General features: G+C 38.4%; 1 protein-coding gene across 1 annotated transcript; it reads right to left on the bottom strand.

Annotated features, from left to right (window-relative positions):
• Positions 1-4: 4 nt before the first annotated feature.
• LOC118805018 (galactose-3-O-sulfotransferase 4) lies at positions 5-3,695 on the bottom strand. The gene is made up of 3 exons (XM_036565621.1): positions 3,195-3,695; positions 2,346-2,660; positions 5-920 (listed from the first exon to the last, which is right to left on the bottom strand). The coding sequence occupies exons 1-3, from the start codon at positions 3,311-3,313 to the stop codon at positions 5-7; spliced, it is 1,350 nt and encodes a 449-aa protein (XP_036421514.1). The 5' UTR covers positions 3,314-3,695.
• Between the last annotated feature and the right edge of the window lie 16,716 nt (positions 3,696-20,411).

A 20,411-nucleotide genomic window follows, 5' to 3' on the forward strand; every position in this document is an offset into this window, starting at 1 on the left:
AGTGTCAGTCTGCAGGCACGGCTCTCATATCTCTGCCATATTGCTGAAAGTACAGATGAGAGTGATACTGCAGTTCAGGCAGCACCAGCCGCACACAGAACCCCTGATCTTCCAGACTGAGGTTCCTTTTGACTTCGTATCCCAGTATGGTGGCCGTGTCTGTCTGCCAGGGCCGCACTAAGTCCTCCAGCTCACTAGGGTGCACCGCAGCCCTGGACACGCACTTGCTCCGTATCTTCTCTGTGGAGGCGCTAAGCTCAGCTACCCCTGTTTTGAGCCGGTCCAGGCCAAAATGCTCGGCCTTGGCCCAGAACTCCTGCAGGAAGAAGTCATAGAGGAGGGAGTCCAGTGCATTCCATGATCGCAGCTTGGCTCTGGCATCATCATCCAACATAGTCACATCACTGCTCTGCCTAGCGTTCATCCAAACATAGGCCAAGTCTTGTGGCTCCAGACCCAGCAGGGCCCCTAGGAGAACCAGTGACTCATCAAAGTGTTCTGCAATCATCACCAGGTCGAAGGCCTCCTCTAGATGGGACAAGTCTTCGGGCCAAGAGGCGTTCCACTCCTCATTGTTCAAGCCCATGTCGAAGCTCATGGGGTTCTTAGCCAGACCATCCCTTGGCTCTTTTGGGTCCCAGAAGCTTTCTGGATCCTCCAGGAAGACAGAGAGCGTGGTCCTGTCCTTGTTTTCAGCCCTAGCGGCTGCTTGCTTGGCCCTGGAGAAAGCAGGTATGCTGGAAGTGTAGTAGCTGAAGACAGACTCAAAGGTCCTGAGGGGCTCTCGCAGGATGGTGACGAGGACCACGTTTGGAGGCATCACCTGTCTCAGCTGGCTCAGATCCAGCCGCATATGGCTGCACAGCAGGTCAAACTGAGACGATCCTTCTGGAAGCTCATCCACAAACTCTGCTCTGAACCTGAAACCACACAAAAGACAAGGTCATCCTATCTATATTGTACTGAATGTAGAAACTAGGAAACAAACCTTTCCTTTTTAGTGAAATACAAGCTTCTACTTTCTAAAATGAAAGGAAAGTTGTGGGCAAGTGATTAGCAGCTATTTAAACTTTTCGTTTTTAGCCATTTAACTCATTCACCCCCATTCATTGAGGACTTGCTCGTGGGCGCCCTCTGGCGTTCTGCAGGCCTTTTTTTGATATAACAGGGGAAGAGGCCAGGCTCCTCAAGAACTGGCTCTGATGTTAACTTCATTTGCCTCCTTTTCAGTTTAGCCAATAGCTTCTATCCTTCTTTTGGCTTTTGAGGTGGAGTGGTGTGAGAGCAGGCACTTCTCAGAAAATGACTGATAAGTCTAGCTTCACTTAGTAAAAGCTAATTTAGCTAACAAGTGCTGTATCAGTATGTTAGCCTTCAGACTGGCAGATCCTGATCCCAGATCAGCTACACATCAATTTCTAGCTTTTAATGTTTCACTAGGTAAACACTGTTAAAGGTTTATGAACAGATGTGGCTCATTAACAGACAAACATCACAAAAATCTGGCAAAATATGGGTTAATTTGTGAAAATGGGTCATATTTATTATATTGTGATGTTGGGGGTTTCCTCAAGAAACTTGGACATGTCAAAGTTCTGGTTCATAACTCATCTTTACTGGAAACTCAGCACAGCAAACAGAATACAGAAGGAAAAATCATGCTCAGGCTAGCTCACAGCTACTCCCTGTTAGCTTCTAGGCCAACACTGAAGCTTGCTATGGAAACACACCACCAAACCTAGCCCTGCCCTTCACAATAAGAGTCCTTGCAAAAGGAATAACACTTTCTATAACACTTCCTAACTAACTAAATAGCCTGAGCTTATCACAAACAAGCATTTTAATAACATTATACACATTATTATTGTTATTATTATTATTATTATTGTTGTTGTTGTTTTTGTTATTATTATTATTAACTAAATTATTATTATTAACTTAATTATTATTTTTAACTAAGCAGAACAGTGTGTGCTCTGACGCCACATTATATTAACAGTTGTTAGCAAATACTATCTTTAGAAGGGAGCCCGTTCAGAGACGCTCGTTCAGTTTCACATAAAATCAATGCAAGTACAACAACATATTTTGTTCTTATTCCATCTTTAAAATGAATGAAAATACAGCATGAGTGTAGGTCTTATACTGAAGTTGCATTTCTTTTATCAGTCCATTATAGCCATATCTGACCCACATTACCAGTGATTACCAAGGTCGAGCTCGGTATCTTCTTTATAACACACTATGAGGCCTTGTGTACTCTAGATGACCTGGTACTGCAATAGTGGCACTGATTACTGCTGACACAACGTGAAATGTTAAGAAAGTATATTGCATCCACAGACCTCTCAGGGTAGCTGAACTGGTAGGTGTAATAGGGGAAGGCGAAGGTGGCTTTCTCTCTTTCTCCAAGTCGGAACAGCAGGTTCTGCACGGTGCTGCTGCCAGTCTTGTGTGTTTTGAGGAAGGCCACAGGCGGAGGGCTCCTTCCTTTCTTTACGGCCTGGTTGACGGACTCAGCAGTGGGAAGCAGCTGGTTCTTTATTCCTTCTGCACTGCTTGCCATATGTCTTGGTGCAGATCCAGGGCGGACTGGTGGATGTTTGTGATCATGCCCTTTTTGCTGTCTCCTCTCCCCTGACAGCCTCACGTTGTGGCCCCTATGACGAGATTACACACTGTTTTTCACAGTATCATCCTTACTTCAGATGGTTAATCAGTTAATCAGCCAAGACATTTTTAGTGTCTGAAGTTTGCTTCTTCAGTTTTCCTTTGGAGTCTAATGTAAGAGGTAATGAAAGCTAATATGCCATCAGTTAGTATTGTGCCTAAATCATCGTCCATTTGTCTTAAACCACGTTGAGTTGTTAAGTAATATCAAATAGACTTGCTTGTATCAGTATGTTTTCTGATATTGTATGAAATACTGTTACCTATAAAAATGGATATAAATACAGACCAAAATTGGGCTTCAAGACAGCCAGTACTGCTATTTATATATATAAACTAACCTAATAAAAAAATTAAAAGTAAAAGAAGCAGATTTCTGACACTAAGCATATCTTGACTGATTGCCCATATTTAGGCTAAGTCTTACAGACTATTAAAGATCTTACACTTCATTAGACTAGAGTATTGCTGTGTTCTGAACAACCAAAACAACCAAATTAAGCATCCCCACTTTGGCTCCTTACCTGGTGTTCTGAAGAGACTGTGTGGCCAGAAGCATGAGGATGACGGTCACCGCCAGGGTCAATAAAAGACCCATTACTCGATGTCTCCAAAGCTGAGTGGACAGCCATCGCAAGGTCATCTCCCTAACTTGGCACCCCTAACCATCCATCTACTTCTAGAATGATCTATCCTCTTTTCCCTCACTCCATTCTGTACATTTTATCTACTCTCATTTTCACTGTCCTTCATTCTTCACCTGAACCCTCAGTTCCCTTTTCTTTTGGTTTAAAGATCCCTCTGCCCCGTAAAGCCTTAATACATCATGCTGTGGGATGTTGGACAATTTTTTTGTTTTTCTACACTTCTTTGTTTCTGATGTGCTGTCTTCATTCTGTGCTGCCTCTGTGTAAAATGTGATCAGTAGGAGGTTAGAACACAAGCCTAAAGGCCTTACCTGACCTCTCTAAGCCTCTCAGCCACTTGGACGAAAGGAGGCCGCCCACACGGTGCACAGAGTGTGATTTTTTTCCCCTCATGTTAAATCTTCTTAAAGGATAGACACTTTTTAGGCCACTTCCTTTCATCCTCATTTCTCTTCAGCTTGTAACCCAGGTGCAAAATACTTAGCCATTCTAGCACAGAATACTTCTTCACACAGCCTTTGGTATCCACACATGGACATATATGTATGTCTGCAGTGTAATTCATCACGCCAACCACTCTACTCAGTCAGTGAAAAGACGCATTAGTGCCTCCATGTGGAGCTGTACTGAAATAGTGTCAGAGATCATCATAGATAAACATTTATGATGATATTGTGTTATGCAAAATATATATGCCTTATGTCTATGGTTTCTAGGGGTATGAGTCAATATATATATATTTTTATCAATATGTGTTTATTGCATTTTAATATATGTAACACGGCAAACCAGAACAAACAAGACAAACATTATATACACACATGCATGGATGCACACAAATTTCAAGTAATAGACATCTCAACAGTCCTTCATAGAAAAAAAATAGATAATGGATAAAATGGATAAAAAATAGATATGAAGAATGAAATACAGAATACAGTAAGGGAAAACAAGTATCCAGCCATTTTTGTTTTTGTTTTTTAAGGTTTTCCACTTCACATTTACACACCTAATATATTTTGACTTTATACTTTTATATATGAATGAGAAGTATGTCTTCATAGGAATACATAAAGATATGTTCAAAAAAGCAAAACCGATAGAGAAAAATATTCAGACATCACAAACGAGTATTTTTAGTACTTTGGTGCAAAGTCATTGCTGGCAATTAAAACTTTGAGACATCTATAGTAAAAGTCATTTTTGCAGCATTGTGGTTCATTTCTAGCCCATCTCTTATGGCAAACTGTTCAATTCCCTGTGGTTTCGAGAGTCCCTCTGATAGACTTGCAATTGTACTGGCAGGGAGACTGACACAGATGTGTATATATCTATCAATACATTTCAGAACCAAACCCCATAAACCTCATATATCCAAAATAGTGTCTAAACTTTTTTCCTGTATCAGTTTCATTTTTGAAAACATATGTTTATTTACACTTAAGGATACATTTTTTTGTACAAAGTCAAAAGACATTAATTGAGTAAATATAAAGTGGATAATATATGTATTGAAAATATATTAAATAACCAAAATGTTTAAATGCCTGTTTCACCTCATCAATTAATTTTTTTTTAGCTTTCACCAAGGCAGTAGCGTTAGACTAGTGTTCTCCGCCATTGGCTGTTCTCGCTTGATGTAGCTTTGAAAAAGTGAGAACACCCAGAAAGGAAAATGAGAACAACACACTCAAACTGTAAAACTGCATGAATTTTCCTTCGATTCAGGTTTAAATGTAGGAGTTGACTATATATATATGTGTATATATATATATATATATATATATATATATATATATATATATATATATATCGCTATTGTTGAAACAAAACCTTGTATCTCCAAAATGATAATTTTACAGAAGAAGGAAAAAACCTTCTTTGCTTTAATGTAAGTCAATGGAACCACACTTTTGTATGCATTATATATAGATATATATGTATTTATATGTATACATTAACTTGCATTGAAAGTAAAGAGCATTTTTGCCATCTCTTGTAAAGTTACCATTTTGGAGATACTTGTATATATATTTTATATATGTATATACATTTACTTGGTATTTATAACTTTATTTTTATAGCAGCTTGTAGTGTTTCACAATGTATTAAAACAAAGTAGTTCAATAGGTTTGTACATTGTTTAATAAATGTAAAAAAGGAAGGAGAAAAATCAAAAAAGCATTAAAATGCAAAAAGATTTTTTAAAATTGATTAAAGAAATAAAATACTGGATTACATAAAAGTATAAAAAGAACAATGTAAAAAGATCAGGTCTAATACCATGTTAAACTAAATGATTGTTAAGAATAAACAATAAAAATTTACACTTACACTGGCATTAGCAGCACTCAGAGTTGAGAAAATGCATGCAACAACAGACGAGTCTTCCTTTTTTAGTAGTTTGAATGTTTACTTCTAGGGGTTGGTGTCTGCTTTCTTCATGCACACATAGCCTGATTCCTAAATCCATCCCGATCCTGCAGAATCTCTCACCTAGTAAACGGCTGGGCAGAGATCTGGACTAACATTGCGTGTGACTGGCGCTTGTTTTTAATTGAGCAGATGCATTCCTCAGAGCTTTCCTCCACTGATCCGTGAGGTGCTCTGTTAAAGAGCAACTCACATCCACACTACATTTGGAGAAAAGGGGAAAGGCAAAAGGAAGTTTATATTATCTATATAAGAACCCTTGAAGAACGTTTTTAAGGGTGTACACTTAGGTTCATTCTTATAAAACAAGCTTTTCTCCAAAGCTACATACAAACAGTGGAACCCGATGCAAAATGCTCAGACACAACAAGAATCTATGACCTAAAAGACAAGAGCAAATATCATAGCTTGACATATTTAAATAAATACAGCTGTAGGCCTTGAATACAAATATGAAGTACAGTTTTGTTTCAGTAACTCAACAACGAGCTCAAATATTGAATGCAAGATTAAGAAGTGAAGGGAGAAAGAGTGCCAAAAGATGTTACCCAAGGCTGAAAGTACACAGCGCAAAGAACTGAGAAGTTGCTGAATGCTGAGCTCAGGGGGAAACTCGTCCCACCATGGATGGGCAAAGATGCTGAAGCAGTGAGACACTATCTTATAAGTGAGCTTCGATCTCAGGGAAGGACATGAGAAGAACATAGAAGTCGAAGACCTATTACGGCTTGCAGGCATGGGGTTCCGCACCAAGGAGCTGAGCTCTTTGTGCCCTGGAATGCCAGACCTAAAGCTTGTATCTGTTTCTTGCTGCCACAGAGAGCCAGTGATGTGATTTTAATGAGTTACATAGGAGAATTTAGAAAGGCTTTGGACCAGATGAGCAGCAGCTTTTTGAACATTTTATCGAGGAAAATTGCTGCATGAGCGATGACCAACAGAGGAGATTAGTTATCAAGTCTGAAAAAGGCTTGAATGACAAGTTGAGCGATTAACTGGTCATAAAGAGACATTTTGACAGGACTGATTCAGCATTGTGCTTTGATCATTACACTAACAGGTCTCAGTAAAGGAATACTTGAGTATTTCACTGTGCCGACTACTGAGCCACCTGTTGTTCTGGTGTGTTTGCTTCACCTCTCAGTGTTTAGGTAGGGTAACTGGTTATCCCTGTCTGACACTCTCTCTGTCTCTCTCTCTCTCTCTTTCTCTCCTTTTGTGTGTGTGTGCTATGTGCATGTATGCATGCTGTGTGTCGCGTGTGTGACACACAGACTTTGATCCTGTATCTAATCTGGTAATAATAGGACTGGCAATGACAGCCTAACCCCAGGTACAGAGTTTGAACAACATTAATTCACTTCTTAAAGATGAAGGCCATTTACACCTCGCGTTTCATGTTTCACTCATTTTACAGCAAAATGGCATAAACAGCATCACTGAAGTCAATGTGAATTGGAAAACAATTCATTTTCATTTACACTATCAGGGAGAGTCAGGGAGAAAACTAAACACTAGAATTTTGTCCATTAAGCAGTATGATATGATGAATCCTGCTTTGTAAGACCAACTAACAAAATAAAAAGGTCAATTTTGATTTCAGGTTAACTTCAGCTTTGTGGCAGAGATCCAGTGGTAATCAATTTTGCATTACTGCTTTTTAGATATCTTTATTTTGGAGTATGCAGTGGTCTGGCTTCGTAAGTTGAAGGCAGCAAAAATATACACTGGTCAATTGTGTTTATTTATAGGCATTTATTTATTCATAGGCATTATTGTGTTTATTTATAGGCATTTATTTATTTATTTTTACTCGTCATTACCCTTCCAGTTCATTTCTGCTATCACCCATTGGCAGGAAACAAAAGACTGGAACTCATGGGGGATGATTTCAGAGACATACAGAGCTGAGAATGTTAATTCAACAAACCAATAATCAGAACAGCACATTAGGTGCAACTGCATGATCATTGCTGCAGTGGAGAACTACAGAAATCATAAACACACAGCTTATTTTTACTTTTGCTTGTAAAAAAACAAAGACCAAATCAAAAACTAGTCAGACAAAAATGTTTAATGAGAAAGGCAGCATCAAACTCAAAGTGTAAGAGATGAAGTTTCCCTGCAATATGCAGTTAGGTAGTACTGCCAGAATTGGTTAATAACTCTCCTTTACTGACCACAGCATTTACTAGGCCTTTGTATGGAAATACAATCAATCAACCTATATTTAATCCAGGAGAACATTGAGGGTGACTCTCATTTACAATGTTGCCGAACTGATACAGAACAAGGGATTGATAATGTTAAGAACATGTCAAATAATAAAAGTAAATTTAATTAAACAATGACTCAAATCAGGTACAAATCAACTCAAAACAATAATTAACATGTAGCTAAATGTAAAAGTTAATAAAATCAAATCAAAATAAAATAAATGGAGAATAAGATCAAAAAGTAAACTAAAAATGAATTAAAATGACTAAAATAATAAAATAATCATAATTAAAATAAGAATAAGAATATGAAAAATAATAAATAAACAAACAAATAAATAATAAAATAATGAAAATAAGACAATAATAGTAAAAAATCAGGTAAAACAGCTGCAGGCAGAGTGGAGGTGGTTAGAGAGTAGATGTTTAAAATTACTGAGTGACACCAGCGAGCTGAGCTTTAGTGTTTCCTGTAGTGAGTTCCAGATCACTGGTGCACTGTAACTAAAAGCAGATTTTTTGGTTTGATCAAACATATTGGTTTATTGCAAATTAACTAAATAAATTTCTAATCTTTGGAGAATTTCAGTTAGTCTTCCTAATTCTCTTTTGGGGCAGCGTAATAGTGGTGATAATGGGTCTGAGAATGATCCATCACCCAAATAATACCTGCTCTGTGGTGGTCCTGTGGTGATCCTGACTATTGAAGAACAAAGTGAAAGGGGACAAACAAAGTATGTAGAGAAACAGATGTACTACAGTTTGTAACTGTAAAGCTAGTAGAAGTTGTAGAAGTGCACCTATATGGTAAGTGGAGCTGATCAAATGGATGAGTGTAGTGAGTTGGTTTTAATGAAGTGACTGGCTGATGTACATAAAAGCATTCATAACGATACACACCATGATAGTGGTTATGGAATGGATTTGGAATTGCTTTATATTCTTGATACCTGTCTAATTTGATGTCCTCTGCTGAAAGCGAAAATTTATACATGATTGATGCCACAAATATTACTCTGAAAAAAAAGGACCAGAGGGGTCCGCCTCCATTAGTACTCTGTTCCTGAACTGTCAGAAGCCCAGCCCTGATTAGTAAAAAGATTTTTTCCAAAATGTTATTTAAATGTCCTAGAGCAGGTTAGGTATGAAGCATAAGTTGCCATGATGATGCAGCACGGTAAAGCTATAATTGTTTTGTTTACATCATCACTATTGGTAAATAAGAGAACCTCTTCCCCACCACTTTGCCTTAGGATGGGTAAAGAAAGGTTTGGGCCCTGCTTTTAAAATGGAGCTTTAAAAGTTACGTGATTTAGCCAAAATGAACTGATAAAGTAAAAAGTCCAGTGGAACACCAGTAGTTACTGTTATTGAACATGCATGATGAGAGCCAGATTAGGTCAAAACTTGCACGCCACTGAGTTATTTTTGTATTATCTCTTGTTGACTGGCAGCCATCTCTACCAGTGAATTTGGGAGAGGCAACGTGCATTCATGGCATGCACAAGGCAAGTCGTTTTGTGTTCACATTACTGTCCTGAAGCATCACAGTTGTAACTGAAATATCTTAAGAATTTGATGTGTATTCTGTTGGTGATGGACGCTTTTTGGTTTGCAATGACAGAAATGGTGTTTAGTGGGGGCTTTAGGGCGGAGATTCTTATCCAGACAGCCCACGCTCATTTAGAGATGTTAGATGTTAGGCTTCAAGTTGCTTGAACATTGACCTGTCAGTCAGTGAGAGCGCTGCACACTCAGTGAGAGTGCTGCTACTGTATTCACTTGGATATAAGAGTATTAATAAAGGAAATGACTCAAGTAAGAGCTTAAAAAAGTTGTTTTGAGTTACTTTAGTTACCTTGAATTTTAGCTGATGATAGCTTAATTGGCTTATAGGCCCTATGGTTATTGTGGAACCTTATTGAAATGAATGACTTTGCTTACATCTTAATGATTGAATTATGCAGAAATTAAAAAAAAAATCCACTTTTAACTGCCAACTATGCTGCATGTGTCTATGCAACCAGTTATTCAAACAGATGAGCCTATATCAGCAGTCCTTCATTACCTGAACGTAGGTCAGGTGAAGCCTCCATATTTCCTTTGGCCCCCTTGCCTCATTAATCCTACCTCTGTAACCTGACCAAGAGGTTGCCCCTCGAAGGCTGGATTTGGGTGTAACTTGCCATGAGCGATGACTTCAACATAGTTTACATGTTTCCAGAGTCAAACTTTTCTCTGGAAATATGAGTGGAATCCACTGCAGTCCAAACACCCACAAACCAACAGAGAAAGTGAACAATGCCATCATACCTGTCTGCTGCTTTAAGCAGCCTGACAGCTGTGTCTGTGTGCTTGTGTGGGTATGTGTTGATTTGCATGGTGGACCCTCCTTACATAAATGGCAGGTGAAGTGAAATGATTTTTTTTCCACAGAGATAAGCATCGCTTGTAATTATGTGCCTCGCATAGATAACATAGATAAGACAGAGACACACCTCAGCCCTCAGCCTGTTTTTACGGCTTGCGCTGCTTCTCATTCTTGCTTTCAATTATCAGTTTCAGACTTGCTCTCAGACAGACAACTCAGCTTTGCTGTTTGCTGTTAATGGCATTCTCTCAGACTAAAAATGCATTTGCCTGATGTATTTCTAACGTAAAGAAAAATAAAAAATCAATAAAATATAAATAAATATATATTAATATATGTTTTGTTCATTTTCTTAATGATAAGTTAACAGATCTACAGGGAGCAAACTTATGAATAAATATGACATTTCTCTGCTAATTTAGGTGCATTTTTTTAAGTTTAACATATTGGAAAAATATAACATAATATAAAATATAAAAAACAAACTATATGTTATTTGTGAGAAAATATTACATGTCCATATGTGAATCAAGTAAATTCAGCTTTTTCAGTGTATGGTGCTGATCTTACCATAGATATAAACACTTAAAAAAGATGGCTCTTGAAGGGTTCTTTAGAATAAATGTCCTGTATAGAACCATTTCATGCTTAAATGTTTTTACATGGTGAAATGGTTCATCAGATTGGAAAATGTGTTGTATATGGTTGTATATAGCACCAAAAGGGTTCTGCTATCATTACAATATCAAGCTTGTAAAAGTAACAGAACCTGTTTTGGTGCTATTAAGAACCATTTTCTAAAAAGGTTCTATATAGAACCATATACAACATATTCTCCATCAATCTGTCGAACATTTTCACCATGCACAGAACTATTACCTTTACTAAAGAACCCTTGAAGAACCACCTTAAGTCTGTGCTGATAAAGCTCAGTGAGGAGATCTTGCAATAATGTAGATAATGTTAACGACTTTAAAGCACACATACAAATGCATAAGGCCAAATGTTTGTATGAGAGCGGGTGCAGCGTAAAATGTGCCCTGATGCGACCGCAGTATTTCCCCACAATGCACCTGAATTTAACGGTCGATTTACTAAGACTGCAGCTTTTCACTCTGTGAGTAGTCTTACCGCTGTGTATCTCCTCCTACTTTTTGTGTGATCCTCCCATGTTTTGCACGGACTCCCTCAAATGCATATGCATAAGGGAGAAAAGCACTTTTTGTGATTTACCTTGCACATGGCTGCATGTTACCTTGCACATAAACTCCGCATTTAGGCTCTTGCTCCAGTTTCGTACATAACACGCAGGCAGAATGCGTCCAATTTGCACCTGAAACTGGCGAAAAAGGCTTAGTACATCTGGCTCATAGTGTTTCATTCCATTGTAAGCGGCTTTGCAAATGAGTGTATTAGCTAATAAATTATCTATCTATCTATCTATCTATCTATCTATCTATCTATCTATCTATCTATCTATCTATCTATCTATCTATCTATCTATCTCTGTCTTCAGAAGTATATCATGCTCCCTTAGAAACTAAAAAAGTGAGGATTCAGTATAATCAGTAAGCTCTGATATCTACCACTGCTCAAATAAAAATTAAGCCTATAGTTGAAATCTGAAGTTCTGCATGGCGTCAGTAAGGCATTACATTATCGGTATATTGACTGTGTCTCTTCATTTTATTGGATTTACACAACCTGGAGTTCAGACTGGGGTGTGTGTGTGTTGGGAAGGGGGAGTGGGGGTGGGGAGTGGTTCAGCAAATTGCACATTTAACTGCACACATGTGCACAATGCACATTCCTCTCCTGTGCATGCTGCCTCTCCCAAATTCACTGGTAGGGATGTCTGCCAGTAATTAAGAGCTATTAAAAATATTTTTAAATTCAGTGGCGTACATTTGTTGACCTGAGTTGCCTTAAATCATGCTTATGTATTGAAAATAGACTACATTGGGTGGTTTATCCTAACAATGAATTCTTGCATTTAAAGCCAGACTTAAAATACACTTGTGTTTGTAAATCTGCTTTGCTTGGGTCAAAATAATGCTAAATATATATTCACTGAAAGCAACTGAACTGCCTGCTTTACAGCTGTGACCCCAAGCTGGACTGTGTTGTTGTAGCTAATCGAAACTAGACAAGGAATTTGCCACCATGCCAACGTTTGCTTAATTGCACAAAAACTACATCAGATCGATCACATGCATACGAAATAAAAATATCAAAGTAAAAATGAACTCTAATTATAGGTATTTTAACAAAATGGAGTTGCTACCATTTACCATTAGGTGGAATGTAGTTATGGGTGGTCAGTAGGTCAATCATACCTAGATACTGCAGAAAGAAAGATTTTGACTGTCCCAGTATATATGGAGGAGATTGTATATGGTAAATTTCATTTACGTTGACTTTTCTTAATCCCTAAAAGCTCTAGATTTATTTTTCAGTTCTTATTTTTACTTAGTATGCAGTATCTACAGTAAAGCTAAGTATTACTATGTACAATGTACTAAGTTATGTAGTTACGAGATTGAGGAATCGATGTGACATTTAGAGGATAAAGGAAAAGGTGTGTTTATATTTGAAAGAGAAACTCTCCTAGTCTTCATGCCCTTTAACACAGAAATGTGTGTGTCTTGGAGAATGTGAACAAAGGCCTACACAAATGCACACGCATTGTGTTTTTAGTGAGCGATAGTGGAGATGGTCCTGCTGTTGTTTTGCCATTGCGAGTGGGTGTAGAAACTCAGTTTTTCACTCTCTGTCTTCATGTGATGTAACTGGAACTACGGGAAATGTGCCCTAATTGCTCAAATGGTAAGATAATTACAGCCACATGCAGATGATGAGGCCGTATTACATCAGCGTTATGGTACGTGATACTTGCCTTTAAGACAACTTCATTAGATGCCTTTAGAGCATCATACAAAGCACAATTCCTACACATTAAACATACAGTCTTCTTTCGATAAAACCTGTTGGCTCCCTTGTAGTTAGAGATGGGTTTTCATTAGTTGATTTTTTTTTCAGGCTGAGAAAAATGTTTGTTGGTTTGTTCGTTTTTTATGTATGAATAAGCTGATTAGACTCATTGCATGTACAGTAGTCCCATGTGCAGTTAAAAGAATGTAATGGTAGTAAAATAAATAGGCAATAGACATTTTTTATTAACTAATTGGATAATTATGATATAATATGATATCCTTTGAGCTGTGTACTTTGCATTACCTTAAAATTCTCAGGACAGAAAGCAAAAAAAATCTTCCTGAGCCGTAAGGCATTAACATTTTCAGGCCCATGCTGAGTCTGACTTTAGAGTCATACTACTGATGTGGCTTAGATTAGAACTTTAAAAACCCCTTTTTACAGTAGGTATACACCGGTCAGGCATAACATTATGACCACCTCCTTGTTTTCACGCTCATTGTCCATTTTATCAGCTCCACTTACTATTTAGGAGCACTTTGTAGTTCTACAGTTACAGACTGTAGTCCATCTGTTTCTCTGCATACTTTGTTAGCCCCCTTTCACCCTGTTCTTCAGTGGTCAGGACCCCCATGGACCCTCACAGAGCAGATACTATTTGGGTGGTGGATCATTCTCAGCACTGCAGTGACACTGCAGTAAACTGATGTTGTGGTGGTGTGTTAATGTGTGTTGCGCTGGTCTGAGTGGATCAGACACAGCAGTGCTCGGTCATCCAGGACAGCCGCTACTCCTCCACATTGAGACTAGCCAGTTGAGGTGGTTTGGGCCTCTGATCAGGATGCCCCTTGGCCACTTCCCGATTTACCAGGCACAACCTACTGGGACGAGACCCTGAGCTTGTCCAGGGAACCCGCTGGAGGGATTATATCTCCAAGTTGGCCTGGAATGAGCTGGAGGAAGTTGTGGGGAACAGGGTCGTCTGGGATTCTCTGCTCTCCCAACTGCAACCGCAACCCTAGTCTGGATTAAGCAGTTTAAGATGATGATGATGATGAACAGGTTTAGGCTTCTTGTTACCCTGTGCAACAATGTCATCACTGAGAACATTATGCAACACTTTTCTGTACAATGTGCAATATTTTTTTACATTTCTTCCTATATGTATATTTTATGTCTGTCTATATTGTCTGGTATGTTTATGTGCATTTGTCTTTATGTTATATTTATGTTATATTTGCACATCAGAGATTGGAGGAACGCCATCTTGTTCTGCTCTGCACTCCTTGTTGTATAGTCTAAATTACAATAAAGTTCACTTTAACTGTGACTTATCCCTTTAATCATGCAAAGGCTTCTTTGAGTGTTCATGCTTCTACATAGAACCATTTCCTTCACTAAAGAACTATTGGACAACTATTATTTTTGTAGTGTAGATGTTTGCATGTCAGAGGTATCACTCACAGCCTGCATTGCATTTGCTCAAATGGAAAAAGTTCAGAACATGCATTCAGCATTCTATTCAGAACATGCATGCGTTAAGAATTCACGCAAGGTTACCACGCAGTGCAGCCTAATGCAGTTCAACAAAGTTCAACAAATGTCCCTTTGCAACCCCTGTTTTCATACTGTTTGACTGTTCTTTCCTTTGGTACCTTTGAACATGTATGTGTGTGGGTGTGTGTGTGTGTGTGTGCTAAGTTCCTGGGTAAGGTGTGGTGCAGACACACCTGTGTAAAGTATTAGAATGACCAGAACGCCTGCAGACATCCTCTAGTGACAACCTGAATGTCACACAAACAGCTGTAGCTCACATTAGTGACACACATTGTAAAGCTGAAGTTACTCATTTCAATGCATACAACAGTGCAGTCATGTTCACTGATGGCCTTTATGTAGATGTTTACACGTCAGAGTGCACTTGTCCTATGAAAGCATTTGCAAAGTAGCTAATGGGCTTTTTTGTGTATTGAACATATTTTCTTCTACTTTCACTGAACACCTTTCTTTTCTGCCATTTTTGTGTGCATAGCATACATTCTTCTGTCCATCTGTGGACATTCTTCCATAAGGCACAGTCTTCTCCATTGACACCTTCAGTTTGTAATGTAATAGGAAATAGTTACGTAGTAACGTTAATAACAGTTACAAATTCAAAATGTATCTCACATAGTTTATGGTAATGCTGTAAAATGCAACACAGCCTACATAATAGTCAAGATTTTTTGTTAAGAAAGTCTTAATGAAATAAGACTTTTGTGAATCCGGATTTTTATTACTAGTATTGGATATTGTTTTTCTTTTGCTATTTAAATGTCTGAATTTTTAAACAAATAATATTTGAGTTTTATATTCCCAACAAGAAAAAAATATAATATTGTTAAGATCAAACATGGATGGCATATGTTTTAGGATTGCAGTGAGATTAGCAAATTGGGAATATATATTGTCCATGTTGTCTGAAGCGCTTGACATTCCTATTACCAAAAAAATCCTTGTTTCTGTTTATTAAACATTGAGAGCTCGTTCACCTTCACAAAAACAATTAACCACTGCTAAAAATAATATTATACACAATTGGTTCAATCCAAAAATAAAACTATCGCAACAATGGCTATTGATCTATTATGATATTGTTTCCCTTGAGCAGACTACTGCAATGAACATAAATAAAGCTAAATCAGCTACAGTGTTGAGAGACTGACTCTCATTAACTCTCTCCTGCTCAATGGCTCTCTCAGTAACTGTCTGTCTCTCTCACTCACTGACTCTCTCATTTACTCTCTCTCTCACTGACTCTTATTAACTCTCCCTCTCACTCAGTGGCCTACTACAAACAAACACGTGTATTTTGTATTTTTTAAAATGGGGGTTGTCCTCCTTCGTTTTTTGAAAAATAAAAAACCTGTCCACACAAGAACCATTTAAAAAAAATCTCTGGCCACATGAAAATGCAATAATACAGTGTCAGCAGCTCAATCAATAACAACAGCAATTTTCTTGACAAATGAAAATGCTCTCGCCATTCTTCTGCAACAACAACGTTGTTTTCGAAGTTGTCCGACTAGGCCTCTTCCAAAACCAGTAACAATGGCAGAGGGGTCTGTGTCATGGAAGTGCTGGATATAGCAGTGACCTCTGTAGCACATTGTGACACCTCTGTTCTTCAATATAGTGTAAGAGTAGCTACATATATGTCTAAACATGTAACACGTCCTGTTAGTAAGATTAAAAAAGCACTACACATTGCACATAATCATGTCAACAAAGGAGATAATGACGCACACTCTGAAATCAAACAAAGGAGATAATTGTGCACATTCTTGACATTACAAGAATTTTTTTCCCTGTCTACATGACAACACTGAAAACCTGGTTTCTGAATATCTTTACCTTGGAAGGAGCTTTCCCAGGCCAAAACATGTACAAAAAACTAGGTATTAAAAAATAGCTGTGCATATGTGGACAACTCTCAGTAACTGTCTCTCTCTGTCACCTACTGACTATCATTAACTCTCCCACTCACTCAGTGACTCTCTCAGAAGCTCTCTCACTCACTCACTGACTCTCATTAACTCTCTCATTCACTCAGTGACTCTCATTAACTCTCACTCACTGACTCGCTCATTCTCTCTCTCTCTGGCTCTCTCATTGACTCTCTCACTCACTCACTGATTCTCATGAACTCTCTCACTCACTCAGTGACTCTCTCAGTATCTCTCTCACTCATTCTGTGACTCTTATTAACTCTCTCACTCATTAATTCCCTGAGTAGCTCTCATACTCACTCACTGACTCTCATTAGCTCACTCACTCAGTGACTCTCATTAACTCTCTCACTCACTCAGTAATTCCCTCAGTAGCTCTCATACTCACTCACTGACTCTCATTAACTCTCTCACTCATTCAGTAGTTCCCTCAGTAGCTCTCATACTTACTCACTGACTCTCATTAACTCTCTCACTCAGTGACTCTCTCAGTATCTCTCTTACTCACTCACTGACTCTCATTAACTCTCTTACTCACTCAGTAATTCCCTCAGTAGCTCTCATACTCACTCACTGACTCTCATTAACTCTCTCACTCATTCAGTAGTTCCCTCAGTAGCTCTCATACTTACTCACTGACTCTCATTAACTCTCTCACTCAGTGACTCTCTCAGTATCTCTCTTACTCACTCACTGACTCTCATTAACTCTCTCACTCACTCAGTGATTCTCTCAGTAGTTCTCTCACTCACTCACTGGCTTTCATTACCTCTCACTCACTGACTCTCTCATTAACTCTCTCACTGACACATTCATTCACTCACTCACTGGCTTTCATTACCTCTCACTCACTGACTCTCTCATTAACTCTCTCACTGACACATTCATTCACTCACTCACTCTTTCTCACTTTCTCTCTCACTCACTTTCTCACTTATCCACTCTCACTCATTCATTCATTTACTGACAAATTCACTCGGTCTCACTCAGTCAGTTATTTTACTCACTCACTTGCTCACTCCCACTCACTCACTCACTCACTCACTCACTCGTTTACTTACACATAATTCACTTACTTGCTCACTCTGCATCACTCAATTACTACCTCATTCATTTTTTATTCACTCATTCAATTATTCACTTACTCATTTACTCGCTCATTCACTCACTCACTCACTCACTCATCCGCATACTCTTTCACTCGTTTACTCACCCATTCACCCACTCATTTGCTCACTCTCAAGCAGTTATTCATTCATTCACTCACTCATTCATTTACTTACACATTTATTTACTCACATGCTCACTCTGTCTCACTCGTTCACTCACACATTCACTTATTTACTCACATGCTCACTCTGCCTCACTCAATTACTACCTCATTCATTTACTCACTCATTTAATAGTTCACATATTCATTTACTCACTCATTCAGGTACTCATCATTCATTCATTTATTCATTCATTTTCTCGCTTACTTGCTCACTCATTTTCTAACTCTCTCTCACCAGATAAGTGTGTGTACAACTCCAGCCCTTTTTGTTATCAGTGTCATATCTCATAACAGTCTGCTATAAAAAAAAACTTGTAACTAATACTTACTGATAAATTTTTAACTCTAATGAGCTTTTGATTGAATTACTTTTGATTGTCCTTTACATGCTGATTGCAGGAAAAGTACACCGCAGAGCAAACTGACAGTCAAACTATCGAACTCTACACTGAAATCAGTGCTTGTCCAACTGTTGCTATCTAAAAAAGCATGTAGTATAGTTTCAAGTTCAATGAGAAGATATAATTCATGAAATAATACTTAATTTGTCGTGTCCTTTTGTGTGCCAGAAACTGTGATGAATGTCTATCATATGATGCCTCTGATTCTCTCTCTCCCTCTCTCTCTCTTTCTTCTGTTGTACATACATCTTGTGAGTTGTCCTTCATTTGCTTATTGGGTGTGCCCAGTATTAATGTGTATTAACTGATGGCCCACAAACTGTTGAACCACGAGGAGAGCCGCAGGCAGTGCTTAGTGCTTTGATTACACTGGTTGAACTGGTAAACAATGGTAGAAATCATGTATAGGACATGGTGGTTATATAGAAAGGGTGTCCAGCTCTGATCCTGGAAGCACAGCTTGGTGATTTCACTATTTAAATATCCCCCTTCAACTTAATTGCCAGGTTTAGTAGGTGTGTTAGAGTTGGAAAACCAACAAACTATGCTGGACTGCAGCCCTCCAGGACTACAGTTGGGTATCTTTGACTGGTATTGTCATGTTGACAGACTGAAGCTGCAACACATGATCTTTTCTTCAAACTCCCACAACCCACACTGTATTCTGTGAAGAGTCTCTACAACAGGGAGGTTCAATCTTAGCCACAGAGGGCCGGTGGTTGTGGGTTTTCATTCCAGTGAAGCAGAAAAACACCTGATTGGTTGAAGACTAATACACTAACTGAATAAACAAGTAGAATCAGATGGGCTTTTGCTTGTTTGGAATGAAAACCTGCAGCCACACCAACCCTTTGCAGATAAGATCGGACACCCCTGTTCTACAACCTTTTTGAGAACCATTGATTGTTTGGTTTTAAATATGATAATAATAACTGGAATCAGTTGACTGTTCACACAGAAATGATTCACACACCTCTCTGCTAATCACGACTGTCTCTAAGTGCTACTTCCTATTTCAAGCGGAGGCAAACCTCTGACAAAACTCTTCACAACAAACACGCAGTGAGATCAGTGGTGGCAGTAAATTAATCTAAATTATTATTAGCCTAAAAGGTGTTACTAAGGAACATTTATTTAGAACACATACCATCCTGGTTATCTGGAAGGTGTTAGCCGAAAAAGGTGAAGGGGTTGCTTCTGTCACTCAAACCTCCATATTTGACATCCCTGCTGAAAAAACTAGCACAGACTAGCTAGACTGAACCATGCTGGTCTGAGCTGTTCTGAGCTGGTTTATGCTGATCTGGTGCTTGTTTATCATGTTGAGTGACAGCATACCAGCATCCAAATCACAGCATATTGCTGCTGTCGGAACAAAACCTTGTATCTCCATATTTATAGTTTTTCAGTTTTTTACATGCTTTGAAAATGTCTGTTGCCCTTTACATTGTGTGTAAATTTTATGATGAATGGACCAAAAGAAACGACCCAAATTACTTGGAAAAATTCTTGTTCCATTGACTTACATTAAAAGTAAAGTATGTTTTTTGGTTATCCTGTAAAGTTATCATTTTGGAGATATGAGGTTTTGTTTCCAACAGCAGCGATATGCTGGTTTTGCTGGGGACCAACCATGCTGGTCTATGCTGGTTCTTCTAGCACAGATGAAAAGACGCTAATTCATCAGCCAGTCGCTGATGGTTCCATGGTTTGATTCCTTTAAAGTTTTCTGAATCCTTTTTGGTTTGTTTAAATTTTTCCAACATCCATGGTTTATCAGTTGTCAAACATATGTGTCTGCACTGAACATCTTTTCAAGTCAAATTAAAAAAAAATATTTCAGACATGCTTCTCTGTGTGTTTCTATATTTGCCTTTGTGCTACTGAACACTTTAGTTTTTTAGCACAAATGCTATTGATGCTACCATGTAGCCTGAGCTGAATGTTTAATGGGCATGACAACAGTAACTAAGGAAGG

This window comes from Colossoma macropomum, unplaced genomic scaffold (genome assembly GCF_904425465.1).
Source record: "Colossoma macropomum unplaced genomic scaffold, Colossoma_macropomum, whole genome shotgun sequence".
NCBI lineage: Eukaryota > Metazoa > Chordata > Actinopteri > Characiformes > Serrasalmidae > Colossoma > Colossoma macropomum.

Bases quoted from the DNA above. Each gene is read 5' to 3' on its own strand.
- LOC118805018 (XM_036565621.1), bottom strand. From the start codon at position 3,313: ATGACCTTGCGATGGCTGTCCACTCAGCTTTGGAGACATCGAGTAATG. The intron at 2,661-3,194 runs GTAAGGAGCCAA...ATCTCGTCATAG, and splicing joins CAGTCTCTTCAGAACACCAG to GGGCCACAACGTGAGGCTGT. The intron at 921-2,345 runs GTCTGTGGATGC...GTGTGGTTTCAG, and splicing joins CAGTTCAGCTACCCTGAGAG to GTTCAGAGCAGAGTTTGTGG.